The sequence below is a fragment of the Triturus cristatus genome, chromosome 11, assembly GCF_964204655.1.
Source record: "Triturus cristatus chromosome 11, aTriCri1.1, whole genome shotgun sequence".
NCBI lineage: Eukaryota > Metazoa > Chordata > Amphibia > Caudata > Salamandridae > Triturus > Triturus cristatus.
In genome coordinates this window covers 175,119,700-175,147,002 of record NC_140594.1, presented here as the reverse complement: position 1 = coordinate 175,147,002, position 27,303 = coordinate 175,119,700, and the positions used below count along the sequence as shown (strand labels likewise).

Below are 27,303 nucleotides of genomic sequence, written 5' to 3'. Positions count from 1 at the left end.
TCCATATTATAAAAGAAACTGAAATGTTTTCCATAATTTCATTGTTTCCTGTGAAATGTTTTTTTTTTTAATTACTACTGCATTTTGGTCATTGGAAGCACCCAAACAAGGATCTTTCATAGATTCACATGGTTGAATCATTCCCTTTTATTGAGCTGGGATTTCCCATTGTGGTGCTGTGTTATATAGCAGTATCAAGAAATTCTGGTACAAAACAGAACAAACACTCATTTTGGTAGCTTAATCACCTCATAGAAGAACACCCGAACTTCAGCCAAAAGGGTGGCAGTACCATGATTTCCAATTCTCCCAAAGGTAACTTAGTTCAGATTTAAACAGCATTTCGTGTGGAAGGGAGTCCTACTCAGAGCTCTGCTTTCTACTCAATGTTTTGTTTGGAAATCCCTTTCTTTTCTGCTTTGTGCCATTTTCTGCATCTATGCTTCAGGAAAATGATCTCTGGAAACTGGATAATATTTCTTTCTCTTCAGGAGATGGTGGATTCACCAAGGTAAGCTTTGTCCAGTGCTAGTGGTTCGTTTGAAAAAAAGTGAATGTGGTAGATGACCCACATTTTCAATGCATGTATTGTATTTACTCATAGCATAAGATTAAGGCCTCTACAATATCCTGGAAAGTGTCTGCAAAAAACATTAAATGTCAAGGAAGGATGATTGCTCTGTTCGCTCCAAAAGAGGAAGGCCAGTGACTAGGGTGCTTCAGATGAAAAGTTGTCTCATAATAGTCTCTATGAAAGTAAGAGAGTGCATAAAGGCATCAGGGGGAAGGGGAGATGCATTCCTTTTTATAGTAAAATCTGAGGACAATCCTCCATCAACCTATGGAGAACCTCCCCGAAAGGTCTTGAAACAATGCGAGAGAAAGCCGGATAAGCTGCCAAAGCCATTGGTTGAGGTGCACTCTAAAAGTGTGTTAAAATCTTCAACAACAATGAACACTCCATAACCGGCGCACACCTAGACAGCCAATCTGACTTTAAAGCACCGTTACCATACCTTGCCCTGGTAACACCTTATCATCAATGACTACACCAACAAACACTTCACTGTCCATGATCGTGATTCATTGGTGATATACTCCTCATCATCTAGGCGCCTGCCACCATAGATGACTAAATTATTGGAGACACCGAAGGAAAAGTCTGTCACTGCCATCTCATTTGTGGTGGGCAAGTGCCATTTGAAGCCCTGCCTGGCAGTATACTTGTTCTCCCTGTCAAGATCTGGATGCAAAGGTTGAGTCCCAAGATGAAGAGCTTTTTGGAGCAACAATTAACTCCTTACCAGCTGATCATCAAGTGCCAGGAGAATGACGATGACTACCACAACGTCAAGACCAACGAGAGAGGAGAATAAGGTGATATTCCAAAGAAAAAGATGAGTCCCAGTGGAAGTACAAAAATCCTCACTATAAAAAACATGATGATGAATATTATGAAGGTGAACAACTATGGGTGTGGCTCTAATCAGCAAGGCTGATCAGCAAGGCTGAGCCAAATCAGTGAGAGAACAAAAAAGTGCCAATGCTGATAAATCCTTCAAAACCTACAATTGAACGTGGAAGATAACATCAAACAACCACGAGAGTACTACTTAATAGTATTTATTTCATAAAGTTTTTTGGTCTATTTTGTATGAAAAAAAATTTTAATACAAAAGTGAGAAGCCGTCAATAACTATAAATGCATGAACATAAAAACATTTTAGACAAGCAAAAGAATTTTTTGAGCAAAAAGAATATTTTTTGAAATGGGGACTACACTAAACTCATCTGCCGGGAAAACCGACATGATACTTTCGACAAACATTCATGCACCACTCCTCATACATCCAAACAAACACTCAAACAAACTGTTTGTTTGAGTGTTTGTTTGGATGTATGAGGAGTGGTGCATGAATGTTTGTCTAAATTATCATGTCTGTTTTCCCGGCAGATGAGTTTAGTGTAGTCCCCCTTTCAAAAAATTATTTTGCTTGTCTAAAATGTTTTTATGTTCATGCATTTATAGTTATTGACGGCTTCTCACTTTTGTATTCAAAATTTTTTTCAGACAAAATAGACCAAAAAACTTTATGAAATAAATACTATTAAGTAGTACTCTCGTGGTTGTTTGATGTTATCTTCCACGTTCAATTGAAGATTTTGAAGGATTTATCAGCATTGGCACTTCTTTGTTCTCTCACAAATATTATGAAGGGTCACACGATCAGGAAGATCAGATGGTTAATGTCACTTTACGCCTTATTGACAAACTTCATGCAGGATTATTATAATCCGCTTCCATCCACTTCGAAGCCTACCATAACACCAGCTAAGCCCCAATCGGCTCCAACAACGCAGCCTTCTGGAGTACCTCTGCCATTACTGTGGTCTCTGATTCAGACAAGACATGTTCTGCAGATATTTACTCTTCAGTGACGATGTGCAGGAGGAAGCAGAACGTCAACATCCCCTAAAGTGAGAGTCAATGATCCATCATGCATAGGTGGGCAGGAATTTAACAGCCAAGTTGTTCATATCTCTCTCGTTTGGTATAAATTTATTTATTTTATTTATTTATGAAGTTTTATGTAGCGCAACCATTATCCTGAAGGATATCAGAGCGCTTCACAATTGGAGGGAAAGGAAGGTAATAATTGCAGTACAGGCATCGAATAGGAATATCAAACAAAGCATATATCAATATGAATACCAAACAAAACAGTTAAAAACAAAATGGGTAAACAAAAAATAAGCTAATAACTGGTGCATAGTGAGCTAGGAGGGGAGCAAATGATTAGTAAAAGAAGAATAGCACCCAGCGCAGGGCTTAAAGGTGTAAGTCTAATGCATTAGAGCAGACGATCCAAAAGTTTAAGTTAAGAACTTGTTCATAAGGAATCTTTTTACTTCTAATTTGAAAGCAACCTTGGAGGAGATTCTACGGATTTCCGGTGGGAGAGAGTTCCAGATCTTCGGCGCAGAGCAGGAGAAAGCATAGTGACACGTTCTCTTTTAGCGAAAGATCTGTGGTTTCAGGAGGAGAGAGTTAGCACTCCTTGAAGGTCTACCCCCTCTGGATAAATCCAGTTTTTGCGCTAGATAATTGGGGGTTTTGAAATGGAGGGCTTTGTGAGACAGGCAGGCAATCTTTAGCTGTATTCTTGCTTCATAAGGCAACCAATTTAGGGATTTTAAGACTGGGGAAATGTGCGCATTTCTTTTGGTACCCGTGACCAATCTGGCGGCAGCATTCAATGTAGCCCTTAGGGGGTCCAAGGTATATTTGGTGAGGCCACAGAGCATAGCACTGCCATAGTCTAGCCTCGGCAAAACAAGCACTTGGATCACTTGCTTGAAGTCAGCTTGTGGGAGGAAAGGTTTGAGATTTCTGAGTAGCCTCATCGGGCGATTAGCTCCCTTGCACACATTGCTAATATGGTTTGTCGTGTTCAGATGCTTATCCAGGGGAAATCCGAGAGATTTGACAGAGTCAATAATGAGGGGAGGGCAATTGAAGGCTGTGAGGTGGTTCATTCAAAGGTCTGACTTGGGGATGTGATTCGGAGGAGAGATAAGGAATTCTGTTTTGGAGGTGTTGAGCAGGAGGTGGTTCTCGGTTAACCAGTTTTGAGTAATCGTTGGGGTAGTGTTGAGTGATATGAGGTTATCCGGGGAAGAGATTTTCAAATAAAGTTGCGTGTCATCCGCATACCTATGGAATAGAATGTCCGTGGAATTTAGTGCATTAGCTAATGGTTCCAACAACAAGTTGAAGAGCATGGGAGATAGGGTGGACCCTTGGGGGACCCACATGGATACTGGTGATGGCTGAAAGAGAGAGTTGTTCGCTTTAACTCTTTGGGATCTCTGGTGGAGGAAGGACGAGAAACATTGCAACACCAGACCAGAAAGGCCCATCCTGTGCTCCAAAATGAATAGGAGATTGTTGTGATTAACAGTGTCAATTGCAGAGGAAAGGTCATTGAGGATAAGGAGGCAAGATTGATTTAGATCAAGTATTTTTAAAATGTCATCAATAACGTGAGCGAGAGCAGATTTGGTGCTGTGCCCACTCTGCAAGCCAGATTGATGTTGGTCCAGGAGCTGGAAATTCTCGATGTGAGCACAGAGTTGAGATTGGACGCATTTTTCTAGGAGTTTGGCTAGAGTGGGGATGATAGAGATAGGGCGGAAGTTGTTACGGTCAGCACTATCTGCTGTAGTGTTTTTTAAATATAGGTGTTACTAGAGCTGCTTTTAGGCATTCCGGGATCGTGCCTTGGGACAGAGACGCGTTGACAATCTTTGTCTAGATGGGGGTGACGACATCCTTGATTTCTTTGATGATGGAAGGTGGCAGCGGGTCGCTGAAGTGATTAGATGGGTTGATACTCTGAAGAGTCTTGTTAATGTCTCTTTCACTGAGGGGAGGAAAGGTGCCCCATGAGACATTGTTCTTAGTGCTCATGCTAATTGGTTCTATCTTCTCTAATAGGGCCTGGGGGGCGCAGACCGATGGGATAGCAATAGAGCCTTCCTGGAATCAAGATCAATATTGATGAGTCTTGATTTCTTAGGCAGCCAGATCATCGCATGAAGGTGGGCTGAGTGACTCCAGAGTCAGAGCGGTTTGGTGCTTCCACTGCTTGTTGTTTAACCAGCTCAAAAAGTTTCTTGGAGCGATTAGCGGCTTGATTAAGTTGGGATCTGAAGTAGTCTGCGTTTGCGCTCTTGATTTGTTTGTTATAGGAGCGCCTTGCCGATCTAAGGATTTTTAGCTGGTCCGAGGATGGTTTGGATTTCCAGGATCGTTTGATCACCCTAAGGTTGCGGCATTCCGAGTTTAAGTTGCTATTGAACCACGGTTTGAAAACTTTTGTTGAGGCATTTTTTTGTTGGAGTGGAGCAATGGAATCCATGATGCTAGAGATAGTAGAATTGTAGAAGTCAGTTAGTACATGACCCTCAGACAACTTGGGAGGAGAGGGCAACTTTACAGTGGGTTGCTAGTTCGGTTGTATTGTTATCTCCGAGGTCCCTTTTCCAGATCTTCAAATTAGTTGGCTGAGCCTTCCTCAGAGACACCTTCATGTTAATATAAAAGATGCTGTGATGGTCGGACCACTTGCAAGAGGTAACGGTATCCAGTGTGATGGTGTGTCCTTTGGTGATGATGAGGTCCAGAATTTCTCCTTTATTATGAGTTGGCCGGTCACAATGTTGAATCAACTCATGATCATTTAAGAAGGATTTGAGGCATGTTACAACTTGGTCATTGGGGTTAGACCAGTGAAGGTTGAAATCACAGAGGAAGATTTGGGACATTACTGAATCGACATTGACAGAGATGATTTCCGTTAATTGTTCGATGAAGGAGAGTTTGTCCCCAGGGGGGTGATAAAATGTGTGTAGTTTGCACACCGGAAGGTTGTTATTCGAGATGTTGAGACAAAGGTATTCGCAGGAGGATGGTGTAGAGGACTCCAAGTGGGAGACCGAGAATGTGCTCCGATACAAGCTAGTCCACCGCCCATCTTCATAGCTCTGTCTAGACAAATTATTTCATGGGTAGGAGGCACTAGGAGGTCTAGGATAGAGGGATTGAGCCAAGTTTCAGTGAGGATGAAGATGTCTATCTAATTGTGTTGGATGAGGTTGAAAATATCAGAGGCGTGTTTTCTGGCTGACCTGCAGTTGAGTAGTATGCATTTAAATTGTACCTGTGTATAGGGGGTGGGGCATCTGTATGATGATCACTCTCATGAGGTTGTCATTATTCAGGACTCTGAGGTTGTGAGGGGGTTCTCTGTTCGGGTTAGTGTGAATGACTTGAATTAGCCCCGGAGGAATCTTGTTGGAGTCTAGAATAAGCGAGTAAGAGTTGAGTAAGTCATCAATATCGTTAGACGGAAGATAGGCCTTCGATCTTCTGGGGTGGGAGGGTGCGTTAGGAAGGGGTACGGTTTTAGAGAGAGAGAGGGGGGGGAAAGCTGGCCAAAGCGAGTTCTAACGCTAGCAGGGGCTTCAAGCAGATTTGCAAGAGAGGAGGGAGCTGACCAAGGGGAGAAGTTCAATTGAAAGGGCTTTCAAATCATGAAGTTCGACAGTGAGAAGGTGCAGCTGGAGGGATATATCGTCCAGGTGTGCCACCAGGTCCGAGGACTGGGTGAGGGGTAGAGGTTGTGTGGGGAGATCAGGTGAAGAGGAGGGGTCTCGATGTGTGCCAGAGAGGTCTAAGGCAGTATTGTGAGGTTCCAGAGGGGGAGTTGGTCATTGGGGACTTACGGTGTTCCAAGATCCATGGATAGAGAGGTTGGTAAAAGTGAGAGGGTGGGAAGGCCATTGACCTGTGAGTCAGGGACGGTCAAGTAAAGGTTGAGGGGGTTTGGCTGACCATGGTCCTTGGAGGGCAGTTGCCAGGTCTCCGGCCTAGCAGGTGGCAAAGAAAGAGGGATGCAGGAAGGGGGATCTTTCGTTGAGTGCAATGGCGGTAGGGTGAGAGGGAACCTCTCTGCTCGAGAATCAGTCTGTATCGGACTGGAGAATGGCGAGAAAAGCGAACCAGTAGGCCCGCCCGCCTTCTGAGTCAGAGGTCTAGTGTAATGGGTCAGTCTGACAGGGGACTGAGAGGCTCTAAGATCAACTAAGTGGGGAGAATGGGTTAGGGAGAGTGTGGACCTCCCGGCTGTGGTCGGGGGAGGACTGGTTAAGTCCAAAGTATTGGTAGGGTGTGGGTAGGGGTCATTGGATTTAGCCAAGACCGCCTTTTTGAGTGTAGGGAAGATGTTGACCATCGTGGCTAGGTTGACATTAGAAGCTTGGATAAGGATGATACCATTATTGTAGAGGGTGATAGTGCCATTCACGTTGAATGTGAGCGAGGGCGATGTCGTTAATTTGAGACCATGAGGTGTTTTCTTAATGCCTGATATTCGAAGCATGGAGTAGATAACATTCAGCCAGCATGCTCATTTTCTGGTATAGAAGATGAGGTCATTACCTATACTATCCTTGTTTGCTCAGAAGTAGACGTCGGAGATTAATATATCGGTTTGAGTATGCGATGTTTGTGTTTTTTGGCTGCATTTTTGGAGAGGTTAGGCAGGTAATTGATGATGAAGGCATTAGACCTTGAGGGGTGGGATTTCTCTCCATTCTGAAAGTGTGTCCTAGCGAGGAAGGGGCCCAAAGATGAGTTTATGGAGGTGAGGGTAATTTTATTTATCAGATAAAGCTTAAAATGGCAGATAGGAGACCTAGTGGGTAGGGAGAATAAGTTGGGAACGGATAATTAAGGTGCCATTATTATAGACTTCAGAGAAGTTGGCGGAGGGAGACTGTAAGGGGGACTAATGGGGGGTGAGAGGAAAAAAAAGAAAAATGATGGGGTAGCAGGCAGAAAGAAAACTGTGAGTAAAGGAGGAATTAAATAAAAGCAGGCGAGTTGGCGGAGTACCTGAGTGAGAGGGGCTCAATTCGATGCGGTATTGGCTTCACGTAGTTGCAGCTGAAGTATGCTGATTGTCGAAGATCTTGCAGTTTCCGGCTTTACAATATTCTGTAAAGCGATGTTAGGAGTGAGAGGGGTTCAATTTGATGCGGTGGGCTGGGTAATACAGGGATTTAAGCAGATCGCGATCCCAAACCCAGGGAACCTCCATATATCGCTCCTACTCCATCGGCCATTTTAGGTACTAAGGGGTGTGCAAGGAGTTAAAAGGAACCTGGGTGCAGGCAAAGTAAATGATAGACCGGAGAGAGCCAAAAAGGAAAAAGACTTCCATCCTAGGACCGAAATGCCATGCACCAAGGGAGGATTGTGTTGGAACCCTGGGAACCTTTTGATCTCCACCCTCTGCCTTGGCAAAGAGTTGGGGGTGGGGAAGCTAGATTCCAAGGCCCTTTTTAAAAATATGTTTTAAAAGTCACCAGGACAAATAATAGCTGCGGCTGACAATGGTGCCCCTTGTGGCCTTCCTTAAGGGCCAGTATCATTTTCAGACCCTAAAATTGCAAGGGGATTCTCTTTACTACATTTAATGCCTCCACTTCCTCAATACCAGTGACAGTAGGTGTTTCCAACCCTCTTCACCTTGTCCTAGAGCGATATTTATTCATATAGGGCCACATGTATTAAAGGGTTTTGCCCATTCTGTCTCTATGGGAAAATGTGTTCATACATCTGGCCCTAAATGTGTATATATATCTTGGTGGTGTCTTCTGCAGTTGAAAAGATAGCACTGAAGCATACCTCCTTCACCCTCGTATTTACCAGGGTGTGAAGGAGAACATGAACAGATTTTGGGCACCTCTACCCTCTGTTCGCAGATGAAAACAGAGCACCACCACTGAGCTGTCTGTTGCCAAGGTCCTCCTCGCATCCCTGCAGGGCTGAGTGACAAGGTATTTAGTGTGATATCAGGTAGTATTTCCATTTTAAGTCCCAGATGAATTTTCACTTTCTGCTGCTGTATAATTGCTGAAGGAATTGCACTGAACTTGACATGAAATTGTAACTCAACTTAGTATAGGATTTGGTGTAAATATATTAATTTGTTTTTAAATGTTAGATCAGCATTGAAAATGTAATCATTTTTATATTTCTACATTTAGGTTTCAGAATAGTTTGTGAAGGCTATGTCCTTTACCTTCAGCTTAAAGACCACTGCAAATAGCTGTGCACAGCTGGTTTGAAGTCACGGCACCTGGGCATAAAGTATAGTGGGCATAAAATAAATCCGCAAACAAAAACACTGACAAATGTCAGAGAGAATTTATGGCAAGCAGTGTAACCAACGCCCTGCTCTTAACTTTACACTTGATTGCCAAGTGCTTTCGCCCAACTATGTGTCTGATTTATCTGTGACGCTTTCTTTGGTTAGGGACTTGAACATAGGCATCTTCCAGGCCCAGGAAACACATTAACTCCATTTTCCACAAGGACCATTTCTGCCAATGTCCTCATGTTTAAAGACTGCTTGTAGATAAATATGTTGACAATCCTCACATCCATGGTCGGCTAAATGCCCATGTACCTCTTGTGTATCAGCAAGCATACAGAGCAATTCCCATGGATCCCCCTGCACATCTCAATCACTTCCTTGTGGATCAGTGCCTGAACTTCAATTTGAACCTCTGTCTTCAATTGCTAGTGGAGTTTTGTTGACTTACCTAGACATATGACGATGGTATATTTTATATGAAAGCCTAGTTGTCCATCCCCTATACATCCTGATAGTTTCCCTTCAGCATTCCACTGGAGATGCTCTCTTTTTTGCAGAATGGAAGTCTCATGCCACCATGGAGATTGTCACACTGTTTCTAGTTGTTGTTCTTCGATTGATACCCTGCTCTCTGTGGATGCGTAAAGGATCGAAACTCTGGTTGCATTGCTGTGGTACTGCTGCTGATATCAATAGCGGGACATAGGAAATGGCCTCTGTAACTATGGTGGTGGCAAGAATATCCTGATCTGGGTAATCTGTCTCTCTGGTCCTGAAAGGCATAAGACGGCTCACCAGCAATATTCCCACTGCCTGTTGGTATTAGCTTTGGTGACTTGACTTCTTTTGCAAATGGTTTCTTGCCAAATATAGTGGTGTTGAATTAGACCTACATCTGGCATATCGGGGATGCTTTCATCCAGTGCTAGTATACAGTTTATCAGGATGAGCTTATTACTGCAAAGGCAGGAAGAGAAACATATTTGTCATCTTTTCTTACTGTTGTCTGTCAGGCACATTTTGGCACCACCAAGAAATCATTTGGCTAATGCCCGGCACTTCTGCTTTAGCTGTGTCAAGGAACCAGGGTGACCAAGACATGGTTGACTGACCTCTCTCTGCCAGCAGGCAGAACAGCTGAACATGTTTGTTTGAGGGTTTAGATGGGTAGGGTCAAGTCTCGTGCTCTGTAGACTGTGCTTGAAGTAGATTTGACCCTTGTTCTGTTCATGTTTCGATAGCGGTGGAGTGAGAAATGTCTTTTCTGGTTACTGATGCAAAACAAATGCACAACCAGTCTCTCTGCTTCCTCTTGCATCAACAGACAAAACTCCTCTGAAACACTCCCCGGTAATCCTGATTTGTGTAATGCACATCCCTCTGTCTTCCGATGAAATAATTAGACGGTAGAGGGATCAGAATCTCTTTTGAACCTTTGTGTTTATCGCTTAGATCAGTATCACCTAGCAGAGGCTGTTTCACGTTGTCCCAATAGCCCAACTGGGCTGCGGAGTTCAATCCTTACTCCTAATCGGTTTCTTCCTCTGTAAAGAGGATTTCTGGATCTTGGCCTGTGAGCAGGGAGATGAGGGCTGCAATGTGCCAGTATTTCTTTGGTTTCCTCTCTTCATGCTGTCAGAGCATCTACTAAAAAAGTCTAAATATATTGTCTTCCTGAAACCAGCAGCTGTATAAGGTTGACTTCTTCAAGTCCTTCAAGAACCTTTTTCTTTACCTTTTAGTTTAGTCTTAGGGTTTACTCTAGTAATTTTACTTTTCTTCTTTGTCCTTCTTTGCTTCTTTTTTAAAGAGGAATTTAATCGTGTATAAATATACCATTCAAATATTGTTTACCCACCACCAACAAAAGCAGACTACAATATTGAGAACTAATTCTGTGCATTCCATAATACATGAAATAGTAACTGAAAATGAGTCTTGTTCTGATTCTTGAGAACTTCAAACTTTGTTACATTTAAGATGAGCAAATATTTCTTCCACATCTGATTTTACCCTAATTTCATTGCTTTCCCTGAGCCATTTCAAGATTACCTTGATATACTTTAGAAAAGTTCTTCAATACCAGTATTGGAGATGGGGGGGGGGGGGGGAGGTCCTCCGATTTGGACTGTTGGACAATCATGCTGTCAATTCCAGCCAGATGCAATATGTTCGCAAAGGAAGGAGGTGGGGATTCTATTTATTTCTGAAAGTTTGACAACATATAAAGGGCCGCAGTTTGAGGAATTGGCCGATATAAAATGAGACTTTCCTGATAGCCTATCCATCCTTCATTGTGAGCAATGTTGACCACCATTGTCTAGCAATGTTATTGCTGCATTGGTTTCAAAAGGTGCGCCGAGTGCCAATAAGGATAGTGTGGCATAATACATTGAATGCCCTTCCCCCTAGGCAGCCTCGAACTTGTGCTGTCCTGGGGCAGCTGATTCAAGTGAAATACGGAGCGGCTTTGAAGCAGCCGCTTAGTGTTTCACTGTGCAGGCAGCAATCCACCTGCACTTCTAAGAGGGGAGAGAGATCCCCTAGCAGGCAGGTGTAGTGAGTGACTGTGCCTGCCTGCAAGGGGATTTATAGGGGGTCCACAGGACCCCCTGTCCCCCTTCCAGTGGGCTGGCATCAGGGGGGTGCACTGACAGCACGCCACCTGACAGCTTCTTAGCCTCTGCACCCATGTCTATAAATCGGCACGGGCCAGAAGCAATGCGATTCCCTCATTTGAGGGAACACCCTCTTGTGATAGTGCTGGCGCACACATAGTGGTTGAACTATCTGTATTACAGAAAGGGTTGCACAAGTGTCTTTCTGTAAAACCAAAGTGCCCCAGGTGCACGCAAAGAAGCCGCTAACACCTGTTGCACCTCGGGGGCACTTCTGTAATATGGCCCAGGATGTTGTTTCAGATCCTTTATGCATAGATTTTTTATACTTCTTAGTCTGCAGTCTGATGGTGTCCTGGCTGCACCTGTGCCAAGAACCACCAGAGATTGTGCGCTTTTCTGTAAGAAAAGTGGGGTTGTTGGTTTCAATGGCTTTGTAAACGATGCTACTGTTTTTAAAGATGGTACGGTCTGGCGCGGGGAGCCAAGGGTGTTCCTTCAAGATGGGATGATGTAGTCCTAGTTCTTCAGGCTCTTGATGAGACTTGCTGTGGCATGTAGGATGTCCTTAAGCAGTGCCAGTGTAGAGTCTGGGAGGCAATGGAGCAAGGCGTTAACACCATCCAGCTGTGAGAGTATGTAGGCAGTTCTAAAGTCGCTTTCTGGAAGAAACTATTCCTCTGATTTCCATTGTGAAGAAAATTGTTAGTATCATTATTTTCTCTATCGCAAGTATCTTAGCATAACTTGTGGCTGTCCCAGGGGTGATATTATAAAAACTATTATTTTTGACTTTGATTATAGGCAGTCTTTGTAGTGAATTTATTTTGCTTGCTACTGTAAGAGATTACTTGATGCAATAAGCAGATTATGTCTGTAGCATAACTTGCTCCAAATCAGCCTGTATCCTGCCTGGATCTATTGGTCTGTTCAATGACTTTTGGCACTCTTGATGTTAAACTGCCTCAATTTTATCGACAAGGGCTTTAAATATTTTCAATGGGTAATGGTATCTGTTTGTATATTTTTCAAAGTATTCAATCTGGCCGTTTGGATAATGTTGCATGTTTCTTGCACCTAGCATCATTAGTTCCTATTAGGACTGGTCTATCTTCTCTTTTGAGGTAATCATCCACTTGAGCATGGTTCATTGTTTTCAGTTCCTTTGGTCAAATTCTTCCTTTGAAAATTTAAAAAGGTAAATTCAAAAATGTTGCTTAGCTTTTTTCCAAGACACAATGCCCACATTCTTTTTGATCAACTGCAGGCAAGTATTGGATTTTGTGTGACTGTTTTTCTTTCTTTGCCTTCTATTCTACTTCGAAGAAACCCCCATACTTGCTCTTTACACCCCCCTCTTTTTTTCAACGAACTCATCTATGCCTTCCATCTTCAAAGTGGCATATGCCCGACTTGTCCTATATTTTTATAGTGGTGTACCCTATTCCCCCTTCACTTTCCCCTTGTCTTTGTTACAGTTACTCTGCTGACTGTGCAGTCCTCTGACAAGTACCTCTTTCCATGTTCCATTTGTCTTCACCTCTTTTTCCTCCACACTCTCCCTTTTCTCTGTTTTACCTTCCTATACCCTCTGGTACCCCTTTTTCATTTACTACCCCCCTCCAAAGCCCTTCTACCTCAGATTGCTACCTTTTTCTGTTTGCTGTCTCCTTAACCAGTGCACAGTCGCTCTCATGGGTCGGCCCTCTTCAATTGAAACTATGAAAGGACTCAAAACTCCTATGCTGTCTGCTGTCCAGGGATAGAAAGTGCTTCTTTGGTATTTATTGTACATTTTGGCACTATTGGGGCCCAGCCCAGTAGATTTTTTTCCTAGCTTTTAAGCACCTATTTTTTTAGTCTTATCTTTTTTGTTCTGTTCAGGGTTTACAGAGTCAAAACCTTTGGTCAATAGGTTTTCATAATTTTTTTAATATTTGAAAATGGCTTCTTGTGTAAGTTTGCTTGCTCTGTCTACAGGAGTGGATTATCAAAAAGGCTAATAAATGAAGATGTATCCTTTAGCTATCACAATGTTTCACTGGAACAAAGTTGTGTATAGAACTTGGTGACATATACTCTGTTCTGTCACAAAAGGTATATTGAGTGTCAAGACAGGAACTGCATGGCAGATTCAGTGTTGTTCTGCATAGAACATATCTGTGTCTGGAAAATTTATTGACAGTAAATGATGAAAGAGCAACTGGACCCTTGGCGAATGCACTCAGGAGGAATTTTGCAAGATTACCATTGGAGGTTATTGCATACTTTCAGCGAAGATTTCTGAACAGTTGCGTATGGCATCTGAATATGTACTCCAAAATATTGTTTGACTATAGTATCGTGGTCAGAATATCGCAGGTAATATCGCAGGTAAATATATTATTTTTTCATGTTAGCAAATAATATTGTTTTTCTTTTAAATATACTTCAAGAAAGTATTGTTCAATATTATATTGTTTTGTGTATTATGTTATTTGGTTATTTTTTTAGTAAACTTTCTTATAAATATATGTTTAATTATTTAATTTGGTATTTTTTTTATATTTTAAGCTTTTTTAATTCATTAGGGGATTGGGTTGGTAGCATTTATCTAATTGTACTTAATTTGGGTATATATTAATTTTGAAGTGTATTAATTTTTGTATGTTGGAATATAGTTTAATAATAGTTGTATATGCTTTTTTAGTTTGATTTATTAAGGTAGTGGGGTGGACAGTGTTTTTGTTTTAATGTTGTATAAAAAATTTAAAACATGAATTAAAATTTATTTTATTGAGTAATTTAAAATACATTATAAAGTAATCTTAAAAATGCCAGGGCTCATTTAATTCTATTTGATACATTGTAAAGGAATAAGAAAATGTTTTTATATTTTTTAGGGAATTCGGGGGGGAGGGGTCTATAATTTGGATGAATCATTTACATATGTTGTGATAAAAGTGATTTTAATTTTACATTATCAAAATTTTTACAATTATCATTAAGAAACTAATTGGGATTCACTGTTTATGTTCATATACATTTTAATATATCTTAAAAAAATAGGGGGTTGCAAATTTGTTTAATTTTTTTGTTATATAGTTAAAATATTTGTTTGATAAAAACATCTGAAAAAGTACAATTTATTAGTTTAAATTTCTATTAAATTCAAATCTAGTTTTTGATAGGATATTGAATTACCTCTGTGTAATATATATTATTTTTGCATATTTTAAGTTAGGCTAGTGAATCAGAATGGACCCCCTCCTGTTATCTATATTTTCTCTAGTGTTAATCACACAGGAGTAAAAACAGAAATGCAGCCCTCCAAATGCCTAATGTATGCATTTTCCCCAATGTTTGTTGGATTGATGTTAGAATGGTAAATCTGCCCCCTCTTCCTTGCAAATATAAGCTTGTTCCCAGTGTTTGAGACAAGAGTTACAATAATAAATCTCACTATCGCTTTCCTTCTCGCAAGTATATGTGCCCTCCCATTCTTAGAAGGGCTGGAGTTAGAATCGTAAACCTAACTCCTTCCTCACCCCAGACTCTCCGCAATTTAAGCACTTTTACCAGCGTGTTTGGGATTGGAGTTATAAAAGTACACCTAGCAATGGTGACTAAGACACATTAGCAGGAATACAGGGTACAGATTTGTGTGTTATCCCCTTTTCCAGGGAAAATAACTCACAGCTGTGCATTTTGTTTCCCACTTTTGGGTATAGCGGTCCGGGCTTCCTTTAATCAGGGCCCTGCAGTTCTCCCCTTGTGTAACACCATTCTCAAAAGGTTTTAAAAAATGGCTTCCATACTATATATGACATGGTGATGTTATGTTTTTAAAGAACTTGACCGAGCCGTCAAATAGTCATAGCACATCCACAATGCGATGGGTGTCAAACCTGGAGAGTTTGTTGTAAGTAAATATTTTTTCATTTCCTTAATACACCATAATGTAAAGGGAATAAAGATGCTCAAATTACTTAATTGTAGAGCCAATTAAAGTTGACTAGTTGGAGTGTGAAAACCTGATAGCTTAAGATTATTAAACATGAAATCTTTGTATTGTGATTGCTTTAGGGCAAATTTTAACTGAAAAGGTATTTTTCTGTAACAGGAAGCAGAAATTAATAGACTTCAAAAGCTTCTACACCAGCATACCGTTGTTCCAAGCAAAGGAAGACAGATCTGAGGCAGTGTGAGGCAGTAAGCATTTGTAACCATTTGCATACATCTCCATTAAATGTATCCGTGTCAGACTAACATACTAAATATATTTGAAGGCTTTTTAAATCCTATTATTCAGGGCTTCATTCTTTGTAGCATGAGAGATCCACATGTTTTGGTGGCTATAGGATTTGGGGATAAGGAACACACATGCTGACTATACAAGAATACTATCTGATATCATTGCCCCATATTTGAAAGCTTTTTAGGTGCTTCTATTTAATGAAAAACGTTTATTTTCTTGTATAATAACTTTCTGTATTGTTTAATATTTATATAGCCCTGTATTAAAAACTAGGCTTTGTTAATATCAATTTATGCAAATTTCTGTCAAACGATTGCTTGAATTGTTATGGTTGTATTTTCAGGTTCTTACAATATTATATAGGTAATATTGCATAAACTTGAGTGCTGCCAAATTGTAACTTCAATGGATTGGATTTCTGCTAAGGGATGAATCGGTGGGAAATGTGAATAAAACAAACTATTTAACCTTGCTTTACAAATCATCCAGAGCTTACACAAAAGAGTGTGAAATAGTTTGCGACTCCTACTAATGAGATATTGAGAGATACAATAGTAGCATAATTTCAATGACTACTATTCCTGGTGCAGTTTCTTCATCTTGAAAGTTCCAGCCACAGCATGAGAGCCCTGGAAGCTTTTGCAGGTTGTCAAGGTGCTGGGCTACCACTTACGAACAAACACAACACAGATATGTCAAGAGACCGCATCCCAAGACCATTGTATTTGTGCCAGGAAATGTGTCCCGTTGGGAAAGTGAGGTAACAATGTCTTCCCTCCACACAAGGGAAAGGGACTGCAATTCATCACAGTGAAAAATGCTGTCTTCCTGACTTCTATGGGTTAACTGATATCAGTGGGGTGCAGAAAAGCTGGTAGTGGCCTATACAATTACATTCAATACATTCTTTCCTTCCCCAAAAGGCTCCCTCCATTAGGACTCCATCCTAGAATATAATTGATTAAGAAATTCAGTTTTTAGTTTCAGTGGAAATGATGCCGTTTGACCACCTCATGGATAATGACCTCCTTACCGGAAATCTGAAAATGTAATCTGCTTTCGGTGCACTTTAACGTTTGTTAGCAGATAGTTGTAGAAAGCGGCAGCACCCCAAACTCAGCCTTAGGTCTGCTTAATTAAATTACTAGAATTCATTGATTACAAAACAAACCAGGTGTTGGGCCAATTTTATGTCAGCAAGTCTAGGCCACTTTAACTATCATTTAGAATTTATAGAAATTCATTAGATCTCATTTATGGCATTACTGTTCCACAGTAATAGACATACATGTCTAGATAGATGTATGCACCTCTTTAGTTTTGGTGGAGAGTAGGAGAATGGTGATTCTCTAACACGCAGAAAGAATCTTGATTTCATTAAATACAACAGAGGCTCTTATTATGCATAAAACGTTATTGCTTCTCCTACATTCAGCCCTTCAAAGAACGTAAACAGATCACAAAACAAAATGTTCCATTCTGGAATCGTAGTACAGTAGATATGACTATGACACACAGCTATCTTCCTCTTTTAGGTTGCGACACGAAGAAAACTTAAAAACATCTGAAACAACATAATCAACGGCAAAGAATTCAAGCATACCCTCTTGATATCATCCAATCACAATCTGTTTCCTATGGGGAAAAAAGACAAATTAATGATATTCTTCCCATAAGGGTGAATGTAAAGACCGATATTTCAAATAATAATTTTTTTTTATACAGGCAAAATGTAGTAATTTGCTTTAAACCTATTTTTTCTACCTGAAACGTTACAGAAAATACCGGGTGCGTTGGGTGGGAAAATGATAGCCTCTATTGTCTTTAATGAAATCAAGATTCTCTCTGCATGTTAATTGGAGAATCATCATTTCATTACAACACCGTAGGCTATCATTATGCATGTTTAAAGGTTTCCATATATTATGTTGCTTGCATGCTTCATGGTCTCAAGTAGAAATTTGCGAAGCTCCTGGCATTCGACCAGTCTGCTGCTTTCATGATCTCGGAAAGAGGGCCTTCAGTCTGATTACTTCACTCAGAATACTTTAATAGCCAGTGCACCTCTGGCTGAATGTCTAACCCACCTAACTATTGTGGCAGTAGATCCAGCTTTATGTGGTTTTGCCGAAGATATTCGTAGCTGAGTATCACCATCATGTCTAAATTCTAGCATTCTTTGCTCATATAACTTCATGCAACTTACCACGCACAGTTTTGAACAATCCTGGAATAAAGGATAGAAAACATGACCAGACATATTTTTTGTTCTCTTCCATAATTTCAAAATGTGCACTATCTGATGAATAAACTCTGTTGCACGTCTCTAGATTTTTAACAGCTTGTAAAATAATGTGTTTTTAACAGAAATACCATATTTCTTTTGCTGGATCTGCTAACTGCTTTGACTTCGAACCTCGCAGGCGATTGATATAAGAAACCGCTGCAACATTGTCCATGCAAGTCACCACTACACTGTTTACCAAATAGGTTTTGAAGCTCTTCAAACGATTCAGTTAGGCCATCAACTTCAAACAATATATGTGTAATAGCTTCTATTGTCCCGCTTATCTCCTTCCTGTCTCTACGTTGTTCAGGCGATCCCTGCAGCCCAAAATACTGTGATCTGTCTCTAAAATAAACTCTGGCACATTTCCCAATAAAACTAGCTTTGCCATTCCAAACCGCTAGACTGTTAGCCACAACTCCAGATCTCTTCGAGCTTCTAGAAACACTCATTGAATCCACATACCATAGACCTTTCCTCAAACCTACTGTCTTTAACCTCCTGAAAAGCCCTGTAATACAGGGGACCTGGAGAAATTGCTTGAATAGAAGAGGAAAGAAGACCAATAGTCCTTGCCAAGTCTCTGAATGTTACTACCTCCTTCTCTAGGATGTATCTTACTACTTTTCTTTATCTGAGGCAGAAGTAACTGGGTTCGTGGAGTGTCTACCTAAAAGCCTGGAAACTCCAAGGACTGACTTGTACCAAGGCTGACTTCTCCACGTTCACAATAAGCTCTAGGTTTTCAAGAAGTTCCCTTGTCATACGTAAATGATCCATTAACTCTGTTTTAACCTGACTCATCAACAGGATGTTATCTAAGTATAGTATCAGCTGAATTCCTCTCTTTCTCTCACTTAAAGGCCACCACTGGTCTTAATATCTTGATAAAATACCATGGAGCAGAGGATAACCCAAAGGGAAGACAACAAAACTGGTATAGTACACCTCTCCATTTGAACCGGAGATGCTTCTGCGAATCCATTTCTATAGGAATTGTGAAGTACACATCTATCTGATGGAGACTACTAGCCGCAGATTCCTTCATGTAGAATTATCCCCAGACGTGAGACTGGGTCCGGAAACTTTTTTGCCACAGCATCCCTGCGCGTCGGGGGCGGGGCGACATCACGCGACTCCGCCCAGGCGTCGTCCGCGTGTGTGACGTCAGCGAGATCACATAAGACCCACCCTGGCGTGCCTACGTCAATTATTTTTCCTTTTCCACGTGCAACGCGGATCCGTTCCTTGCTACGGGCCTGTTTAGGGCCCCCTTTTATTCCATTTCTTTTGGTGGAACAGTGTGCAAATGTTTTGTGGGCGTATTATGTCGGCGACGGATCCTCACCTCATTTGTATGTGGTGTTTGGGGGAGGATCACAACACCACAAATTGTACGGCGTGCCAGCAGTTGAAGCTGAAGTCGCGGCGGGAGCGTCGGATGAAACTTCTCTCGGTGCGTCTCTCCAGGTCGACGTCCTCCCCTCGGTCTGCTTCGGCGGACGGCTTCAGATCCGGCCGTGGTCGTCGTCCTTGCCCTTCTCCGATGTCACGTGAGCGTCGCTCCCCGGTGGGTAAGTGTCGCAGTTTGTCCCCGGGGGCTGGTTTTCGGTTTACCGCGGGCGTGGACTCTCCACGGGTGATGCGGCCCTGCGTGTCGTCCTATCCACCGTTTCCTGGTGTTGGGGCGTCGAGAGTCCAAATGGAGACATACGCGGCAGCTATGCAGGCCTCGCTGGCGTCTCCTCCTCCTTCCCATCCTGGGGCGTCGGCGGATCCCTCGCCCTGCGCAGGGCCCTCCGCGACACCTCCGGTGGCCCCGGCGCTGACTGGTTTGGATCCAGGCTTGGAGGATGTGGTGCTGTTGGGGTCCGGCTCCTCTGGGGCACCTCCTTCAGGCCACGGCATCTCTGCCTCACCGCAAACTCCCGTAGGGGTCCCTGTGGTGTCGGGGGAGGTCGCCGGGGCTCGGGACGCATCCCGAGCCCCTCTGTCCTTTGGCAAGGTGGTCCTGTCTAAGGTCGAGGTGACCATCTATTGGAGGTCCTCCACCAGGGCTCTGGTGGGAGGGAAATCTTACTTCCCCTTGAATGTTCTCTCCTTTCTTCCTTGATGGGGCCTTGGAGGCGTCCTGCCTTGGGGGACCAGGTGCCTCAGCATCTTCTGCATCGGCACCTCCCAACACCGCGTAACCCGGTGTGTCTTTTCCTTCACCCCTCAGGTGCCAGCCCCCTTTTGTGGTCTGCTTTTCTCTCCCTGCCGCCACTGTTGGCTCCGCCGTCCCGAGAGGTCCGCTGGCTGGACTCTTGGGGACGCAACATGTTCGCTTCGACCAGCGCGGCCCTGCGGGCCCTTAACACCTTGTGTGTGCTGGCTAGGGCCTCCTCCTGTTTGTGGGACTCGGCTGAGTCTCTGGGATTTGCATCATCCCAGGAGTCTGGTCAGGTGGACTTGCCACATCATGCATTGGATGACTGGGAGCTTGCGGCGTTTATTCTCCGCTCCGCTCTAGATGTCTCAGAGGTGCTGGGCCGGGCCATGGCTTCCTCAGTTGCTCTCTATCACCATGCTTGGCTTCGGGACGGTGTCTTCCCCGAAAATATTCGGGAGAGGCTTATTGATCTCCCATTTGATGGCAGCCTGTTGTTCCATGCCCCGGCCAGCTCTGCCATCCAGAGACTCTTGGTGGGGCTCCGTCCTCCTCCTCCGCCTTGTCCTCCTCCTCCTCCATCCCCTCTTCAGTGACTTCTGAGTTGGGTTGCTTCTGGGCCTTCTTAGGCCGGTTGTTCTGTGGAGTGTGTTTTCTAGCCGTTACGTCCTTCCTTGGGACTTTGGCATTGTTGGCTGCTGGACGGCCCTTGTGTTGGTTGTGTGTGGCAGGAGTTGTTGCGCAGGCTTGGCCCTGAGATTGGGCCTTCTGCTTTGCTTAGGCTGCTTGTCAAGCTTTCAGCGGCGGTGTTTTTTTCCCGTGGCTCTTTGTTTTTTCCTCTGCTGCGGAAGTTCTTCCAAAGTGGGTTCCCATATCTTGGGACTTCACGTACCCCATGTGGGGTAATGGTAGCTGTCATATAGCTTGCGCTCTGCTAGCGGGTTCTGGTCGCTTTCGGGTCCTGATCTACATGGCGTTTATGTAGGTTGCTTTTGCTTCCTGGGGTCATGTGCGCGGCCACTCGTGGTGGTGTGCCCGGGCATCTCCTCCTCTCCCTGCTCCTGTTCCGAGGTCTGGGATTCTGGGATGATCCTGTGTTCTCCCTTGCCAGGCGTTGCCTACTTGGCCTTCCTGGGGCCTCGGGCCCGTTCTTCTTGCTTCTGGTGGCTTTGACTACCGGCGCTGTTCTGGCTAGCCAGCTACTCCCCATCTGGAGTGGGTTCACCTTCTTTCCCTCATTTCCTTGGCTCCTCTAGGCTTCTTCTTCTTCCGCTTCCCTGTCCTGGCATGGGCGGAAGCTATGTTGCCTTGTGGGAAAGTGGGGTGCTTCGGCCTCTGTCCTTGCCCTTGGTTCCTCTGCTGTGAGTGTGCGAGCCGCTTCGGCCTTCTTCCCTCCTACGTCACCTTGGGATCAGTAGGGTTGTGCTTGTGGGGGTTCCCTTGGCCTGGCAGGGGCGAGGTTCTACCTGGTCCACAGATCTGGTCCCCTGTGGGGCCTTCTGTTCTGCATTGGCTGGTGGGGTCCTTTCGCAGACCTTCCTTCCCAGGGGGTATTGCTAGGGTATCTATTCTACGTGAAGGAATCTGCGGCTAGTAGTCTCCATCAGATGTACAAGTTACTTACCTTCGGTAACGATGTATCTGGTGGAGACGATTCTAGCCGCAGATTCCTTCACGGCCCGCCCTTCCACCCCTATTCTGCGAGGACTGTAGTAAATAATTTAATTACCGGGACTTAATTTGATACAGAAACATAATAAAAATAGCTCAGTAAATAAGAGGCAGGATCCGTGGTATTAGAGGTTCTGAATGGGCTTTATTCCAATGGTCGATTATAATCGGTTGCTCCAGGTTCCATCACCACGAAGGTTCAGGAAGTGAAGTACATACGTTATTGACAATCAATTACTTTTATACAATAGGCATTACAGTGAGGCCAATACAAGAGGCGTAACAATTGATAGTGGTGATAATATATTCATACGTAGCAAAAATAGGCGTAACTGGGAGTGATGAAAGAACGTCATCAGATGTGATGTCATAAGAGGGTGGTTACATGAAAGAATTTCGCAATGTCAGCAGAAATACTTGGCAGATATGCGCGCGCAGCAGTATGACGTGTGATTGACGTGCAACTAGGGGGTGAAGGAGACTTGACATTTAGCTCTACATGTGGCGACAGAAGTCTGGAGGGTCAAGTCAACCTAATCCCAAATCATATCTAACATCCTATGTTTAAAGAACTATGTTATCCAAAAGAGAGGTCTCTTAGAGTAGAATCTTATTCTATACTGACTATACTGACGGTTAGTGCGTGTACAAGCGTCTAAGTGTCTACACTAGATGCGAGGGCGGAATCTTCCATAGTAACAGGGCTATGAATTACTTGTATGAAGACAGAGAAGCCGGGCCTTTGCTCGGTAGCTGGCAGAATGTTTACTTAAACTACTAGACAGGAATGCATTGGGCAGGGATCGGAACAGATAACTTCGAAGGTGAAATACAGTTTTTGGCAGGCAGCAGGCTGATGTCAGGCTTCGTGAGCCGCGCAGAGAATGAGACAAAGTTCATGGTCACAGATGCAGGCTCAGACTGAAGTTTTCAGAGGCAGAAGGCAAGAAGAGTTCGATGACAGAATCAGGGCCTACTTGCCTGGACTGTAAAAATGGCATAAGTGAACCATATAAAGGCAGTGGCCTTTCGTACTTAGGAATGGAATATCCGGCCCATTCATGGCGGATCAACAGAGGACATGTTAACGGTGGACGCACATGTATTTGCGTCTTCATAACTGGAACTGGAGGGAACATACATGTACTTGTAACATGCACATAGAACCGTTGGGGTCCAAGATAGGGGACATAACTGACCAGAAAAATCCATATTTCCACAGGACCCTTGGGTTGGTCTTTGGTACTCGCCTCCCGGTGGGGGGGGCTGTATCTCCTGTGAGTGCCTTCCTTGTTATTGACGGGTGGCTCCGTCTGGGGGCGGTTCATTCCTCCTTTGGTTCTTTGGAGGATGGGGTTCCAGTGCTCCGGTGCCCTGCGCTCTGGCTACTCCAGGTTTGAGGGGGATTGCTTTCTATCCTATCCTGTCCTCCCTCCCCTCCCTTCCTTCCATTGCTATCCTCTGATCAGGGTCCTCGGGCCATGTCTTGCCTTGTCCCTTGTGGGTGGTTGCCCTCTAGGTTGGGGTGGCTTGGAGGTTTGTTGTCCCTGTCTGTTTTGGGACTGGTCCCATTCCTTGCTCAGGATGGGAGGGGTGGGTTTACTGCGTGTGCCATGACTTTTATGCATGTTCTTTGCCTCCGGGGCAGAGGGATGGGAGGCGAACTATGTGCTGGCAGGGACACTGCGCAGGTTTCTGCTTATTCTTTCTTCTTTTAACACTTTGACCTCCTGAGGCGGAAGCCGGGAGATTCGCTTCTTGACTTTTAGAATTAATGATTGTTATACTGTGATTTTATGTTAGCAGTTTTAAAAACCGATTTGAGTGTATTTTTGTGTTTTCACTACAAGTCCTACCTCTCTCCCCTGGGCATTTCCGCGCTGCGGTTTGGAACGCCGCCGCGGGATACTTCCTTGTGTTGACGACACCCCCCTGGGCCACATAGGCCACGCCCACCACCATTCAGGCCACGCCCCTTTTTCGAATATTTAAAGCGTGCCGCGAAAACGCGCGAGTCTGAACACTTTGACCTCCTGAGGCGGAAGCCGGGAGATTCGCTTCTTGACTTTTAGAATTAATGATTATTATACTGTGATTTTATGTTAGCAGTTTTAAAAACCGATTTGAGTGTATTTTTGTGTTTTCACTACAAGACCTACCTCTCTCCCCTGGGCATTTCCGCGCTGCGGTTTGGAACGCCGCCGCGGGATACTTCCTTGTGTTGACGACACCCCCCTGGGCCACATAGGCCACGCCCACCACCATTCAGGCCACGCCCCTGTCCCCACCTATTATTTAATATGTGCTTCCTCCGGACGCGCAGCGGACGAGCGCAGCGTGCGCGCCGTTTGCGCGCCAAAGGCGCGCCTAAGGCAAACCCGTCTGCGCCCGTCCGCGACCAGACCGCGGCCGGGGCCAGGCATGCTGCCAGTAAGTGGGCGTGCAGGGGAAGGATCGTGTGGTCAAGGAATGATCTATGGGTTCTCAATACTACTTCTGAATGTTGCAGTCATGGGATAGATCCTCAGACTTTTGCTACTCTTCAGTTTTGTGGGACTTGCGGGCTATCACTGGCACCAAGAGACATTGCAAGGCTTTCCAAACCTAAGCCGCTGATTAACAAAGGCCTTAGAGCAGGCCTTTTGAATTGCAGATCCCTTGTTAAACACACAGATGATATCTGGTTACTACTAGAAGAGCACGAGTGGGACGTTCTGTTTTTAACAGAAACATGGATCAATGAGGATAATTTAACCGCCATTGCGCTGGCAGTACCCCTGGGATATAAAATATGTTGTTCGAACCGTATTGGCACTAAAAGAGGTGGAGGTGTGGCGGTCATATTTAGAGAACAGCTTGTATTAACATCCTCGGCCCCTACCATGATTCAGGGAATCGAGGGGCTTCACTTTTGTTTTCGGGTGAGTCCTCAGTTATCTTTAGCGGGATTAGTGATCTACCGCCCACCTGGCGGTGAGGATCCCAATTTGCTAACTCTGCTGGAGACGATTGTCCAGAGCTCCCTCCTCCACCCTCATTTCATCGTGGTTGGGGATTTTAACATTCATATGGACAAAGCAGACTGCGTTCCTGCAGAGCTGCTGAGATCCACACTAAATACTGCCAAGTTGAGATTGATTAATGACGGCCCCACGCACAGAGCGGGTCACATGCTTGATCTAATTTTCTCTAATATTAAGGATGTGAAGGCAGAGACACCACTACCGTTACTCTGGTCAGACCACTCATTGATCCCATTTAAACTAAATATAGCTATTGATAGTCCTGCTTCAAGTAAATGCTCTTTTTTGAAGAGACAATGGAAAAAATTAGTCCCTGATATCATGGGCCCTGTTCTGGCTCAGAACATCCCATCTCTCACCTTAAATGCTAACATGGACGCACAGCTATTCAATGATTGGATCGGGAATATGGTTTCCTCCATTGCACCAGCCTCACGCGCAATATCTAAACGAGACTCCCCCTCCGCGCCCTGGTTCTCTCAGGACCTTAGGGCGGAAAAAGCAGCCTGTAAGAGGCTAGAGAGACTGTGGAGGGTAAAATATGGGCCCTCAGAAAAAAACAGATATAAGGAAGCATCCAAAAAACTACAGAAGGCTATTAGAAAGGCAAAAAAACAGTTTTACGCGGATTCCATCCAGCAGGCAGAGCAGTCGAGCAAACAGATCTTTAAGGTGGTACAGTCCTTTTTTAAACCTAAATGTATTGAGAGGGAGGTCCCCCCGTCTATCACTCTGTGCGAAAAAATCTCGGAGTTCTTTGATCAAAAAATCAAACAAGTCTATGAATCCTTTGGGTCAGAGACAAAAACGGTGAAAACGGACCTAGCTATTAAAGATGTGATGGGTGAAACCTTAGCTCAATTTCAGGTGATACCCCTGAGTGCGGTTAGACAAGAACTAAACCACTGTAAATCTGGTTCCCCGGACGATCCATGTCCATCTAAACTCTGGTGCACCATAGCTGATTCTGTGGCCCCCACACTACAACAGATCTGGAATACGTCCGTTGTTTCCGGGGTGTTCCCAAACATCTGGAAACATGCAACCCTCCTCCCGCTTAAAAAAAAACCTAATGGGGATCCAAAAGACCTCACCAATCTACGCCCGATCTCTCTGCTAGCAGCACCGGGTAAAATGTTCGAGAAAATAATACAGCGCCAGTTGAGCAAATTCATTGAAGACAACAAGATAATGCACGAGACGCAATCAGGCTTTCGTCCTGGCTTCAGCACGGAGACAGCACTTATTGAGGTGGCAGAGTCAGTAAGGTGGTCGTTGGATTCAGGAAGTTCAGCGATGCTGGTTCTCCTGGATCTGTCGGCCGCCTTCGACACGGTTGATCATGCTAGACTCCTGATGCGACTGGCTGAGATAGGCATCCGCGACCAGGCTCTGGGGTGGATACAATCGTATCTGTCCCAGAGAACACAGAAGGTGGCACTGGGGACGGTATCCTCAACACCCAAAGTCCTCAGTTGTGGCGTCCCGCAAGGGTCGGCTCTCAGCCCCCTCTTGTTCAACATCTACCTCGCTCCACTTTTTACGTTGATTGCCAATTGGGGTGTCAAGGCAATATCATACGCCGATGACACCCAATTGGTATTTCCGTATTCAGAGGTGTCGCAGTAGTCCTTCTCGAGCTTTAAGGGCTGTCTCCAAGATGTGGCCTGTTGGATGAATACGAATAAACTAAAGCTAAATGCTAATAAAACGGAAGTGATCTTTTTCGGTAAAGGCCCCCCTCCACCTTCAGAGCTATGGTGGCCAACGTAGATGGGACTAGCCCCCTCACCCAGCCTAACGGCAAGAAATCTGGGAGTGCGATGGGATGATAGTCTGTCCTTTATCTCGCATACTCAACAAGTAGTCGGCTGCTGCTTGAGTAAGCTGAGGAATCTCCGTAAAATTCTAAGACTTCTACCTGAGAGTTGTCGGAAAACAGTTATCCATGCCACAGTGACATCTAGGCTGGATTACGCCAACGGCCTCTATCTGGGCTTACCTAAATACCTTATTCAAAAACTTCAGCTGGTCCAAAATGCGGCTGCGAGACTGCTAATGCGGATTCCTTTTAAGCACTCTGTCTCTCCGTATCTTCGATCACTGCACTGGCTACCAGTCGACAGCAGAATCAAATTTAAGGCACTCACGCTGGCCTTTAGATCTCTGTTTGGCGCCTGTCCCAAGTATCTGAAAAATCGGCTCCCGAGATACTCCCAGGCCCGTGCGCTTCGCTCCAATTGCCGAGTTCGACTTGCCGTCCCACGAGCAAAAAGGGTTCGGTTGGGGGGGCGAACTTTTTCAGCTAATGTTGCAACACTTTGGAACACTCTACCCCCAGCAATTCAGCAAGCCCCCTCTAAATATTGCTTCAAGCGGCTGCTAAAGACCTGGCTCTTTGCCCAACCACGCTAAGCTTCCCCACTTCTGTTCTCTGGGTTAACTGTGTTTCTTGTCCTAGCGCCGGGACACCTCCTCGTGAGGTAGCTGTTCGCGCTTTATAAAATGCCGTATTATTATTATTATTATTTCCCTGCCCTTGGGTTCTGCGGTGTTGGCACTCCTCTGGTGGTGGTGTTAGTCACCGTTTCT

The 27,303-nt window shown here is 44.2% G+C and overlaps 1 protein-coding gene across 7 annotated transcripts in view; it reads left to right on the top strand.

Moving 5' to 3' along the window:
- Positions 1–27,303, top strand: part of HVCN1 (hydrogen voltage gated channel 1) — a 246,507-nt gene that overhangs the window by 187,329 nt on the left and 31,875 nt on the right. For 4 of the 7 annotated variants that reach the window (XM_085636316.1, XM_085636317.1, XM_085636319.1 and 1 more), the window contains one exon: positions 15,447–15,535. The exons of the other annotated variants lie outside the window; for them this stretch is intronic. In XM_085636316.1, coding sequence (XP_085492442.1) covers positions 15,447–15,521 — 75 coding nt within the window. In that variant the 3' untranslated portion in view covers positions 15,522–15,535. The remainder of the gene's footprint in view (positions 1–15,446; positions 15,536–27,303) is intronic. 7 annotated transcript variants of the gene reach the window in all.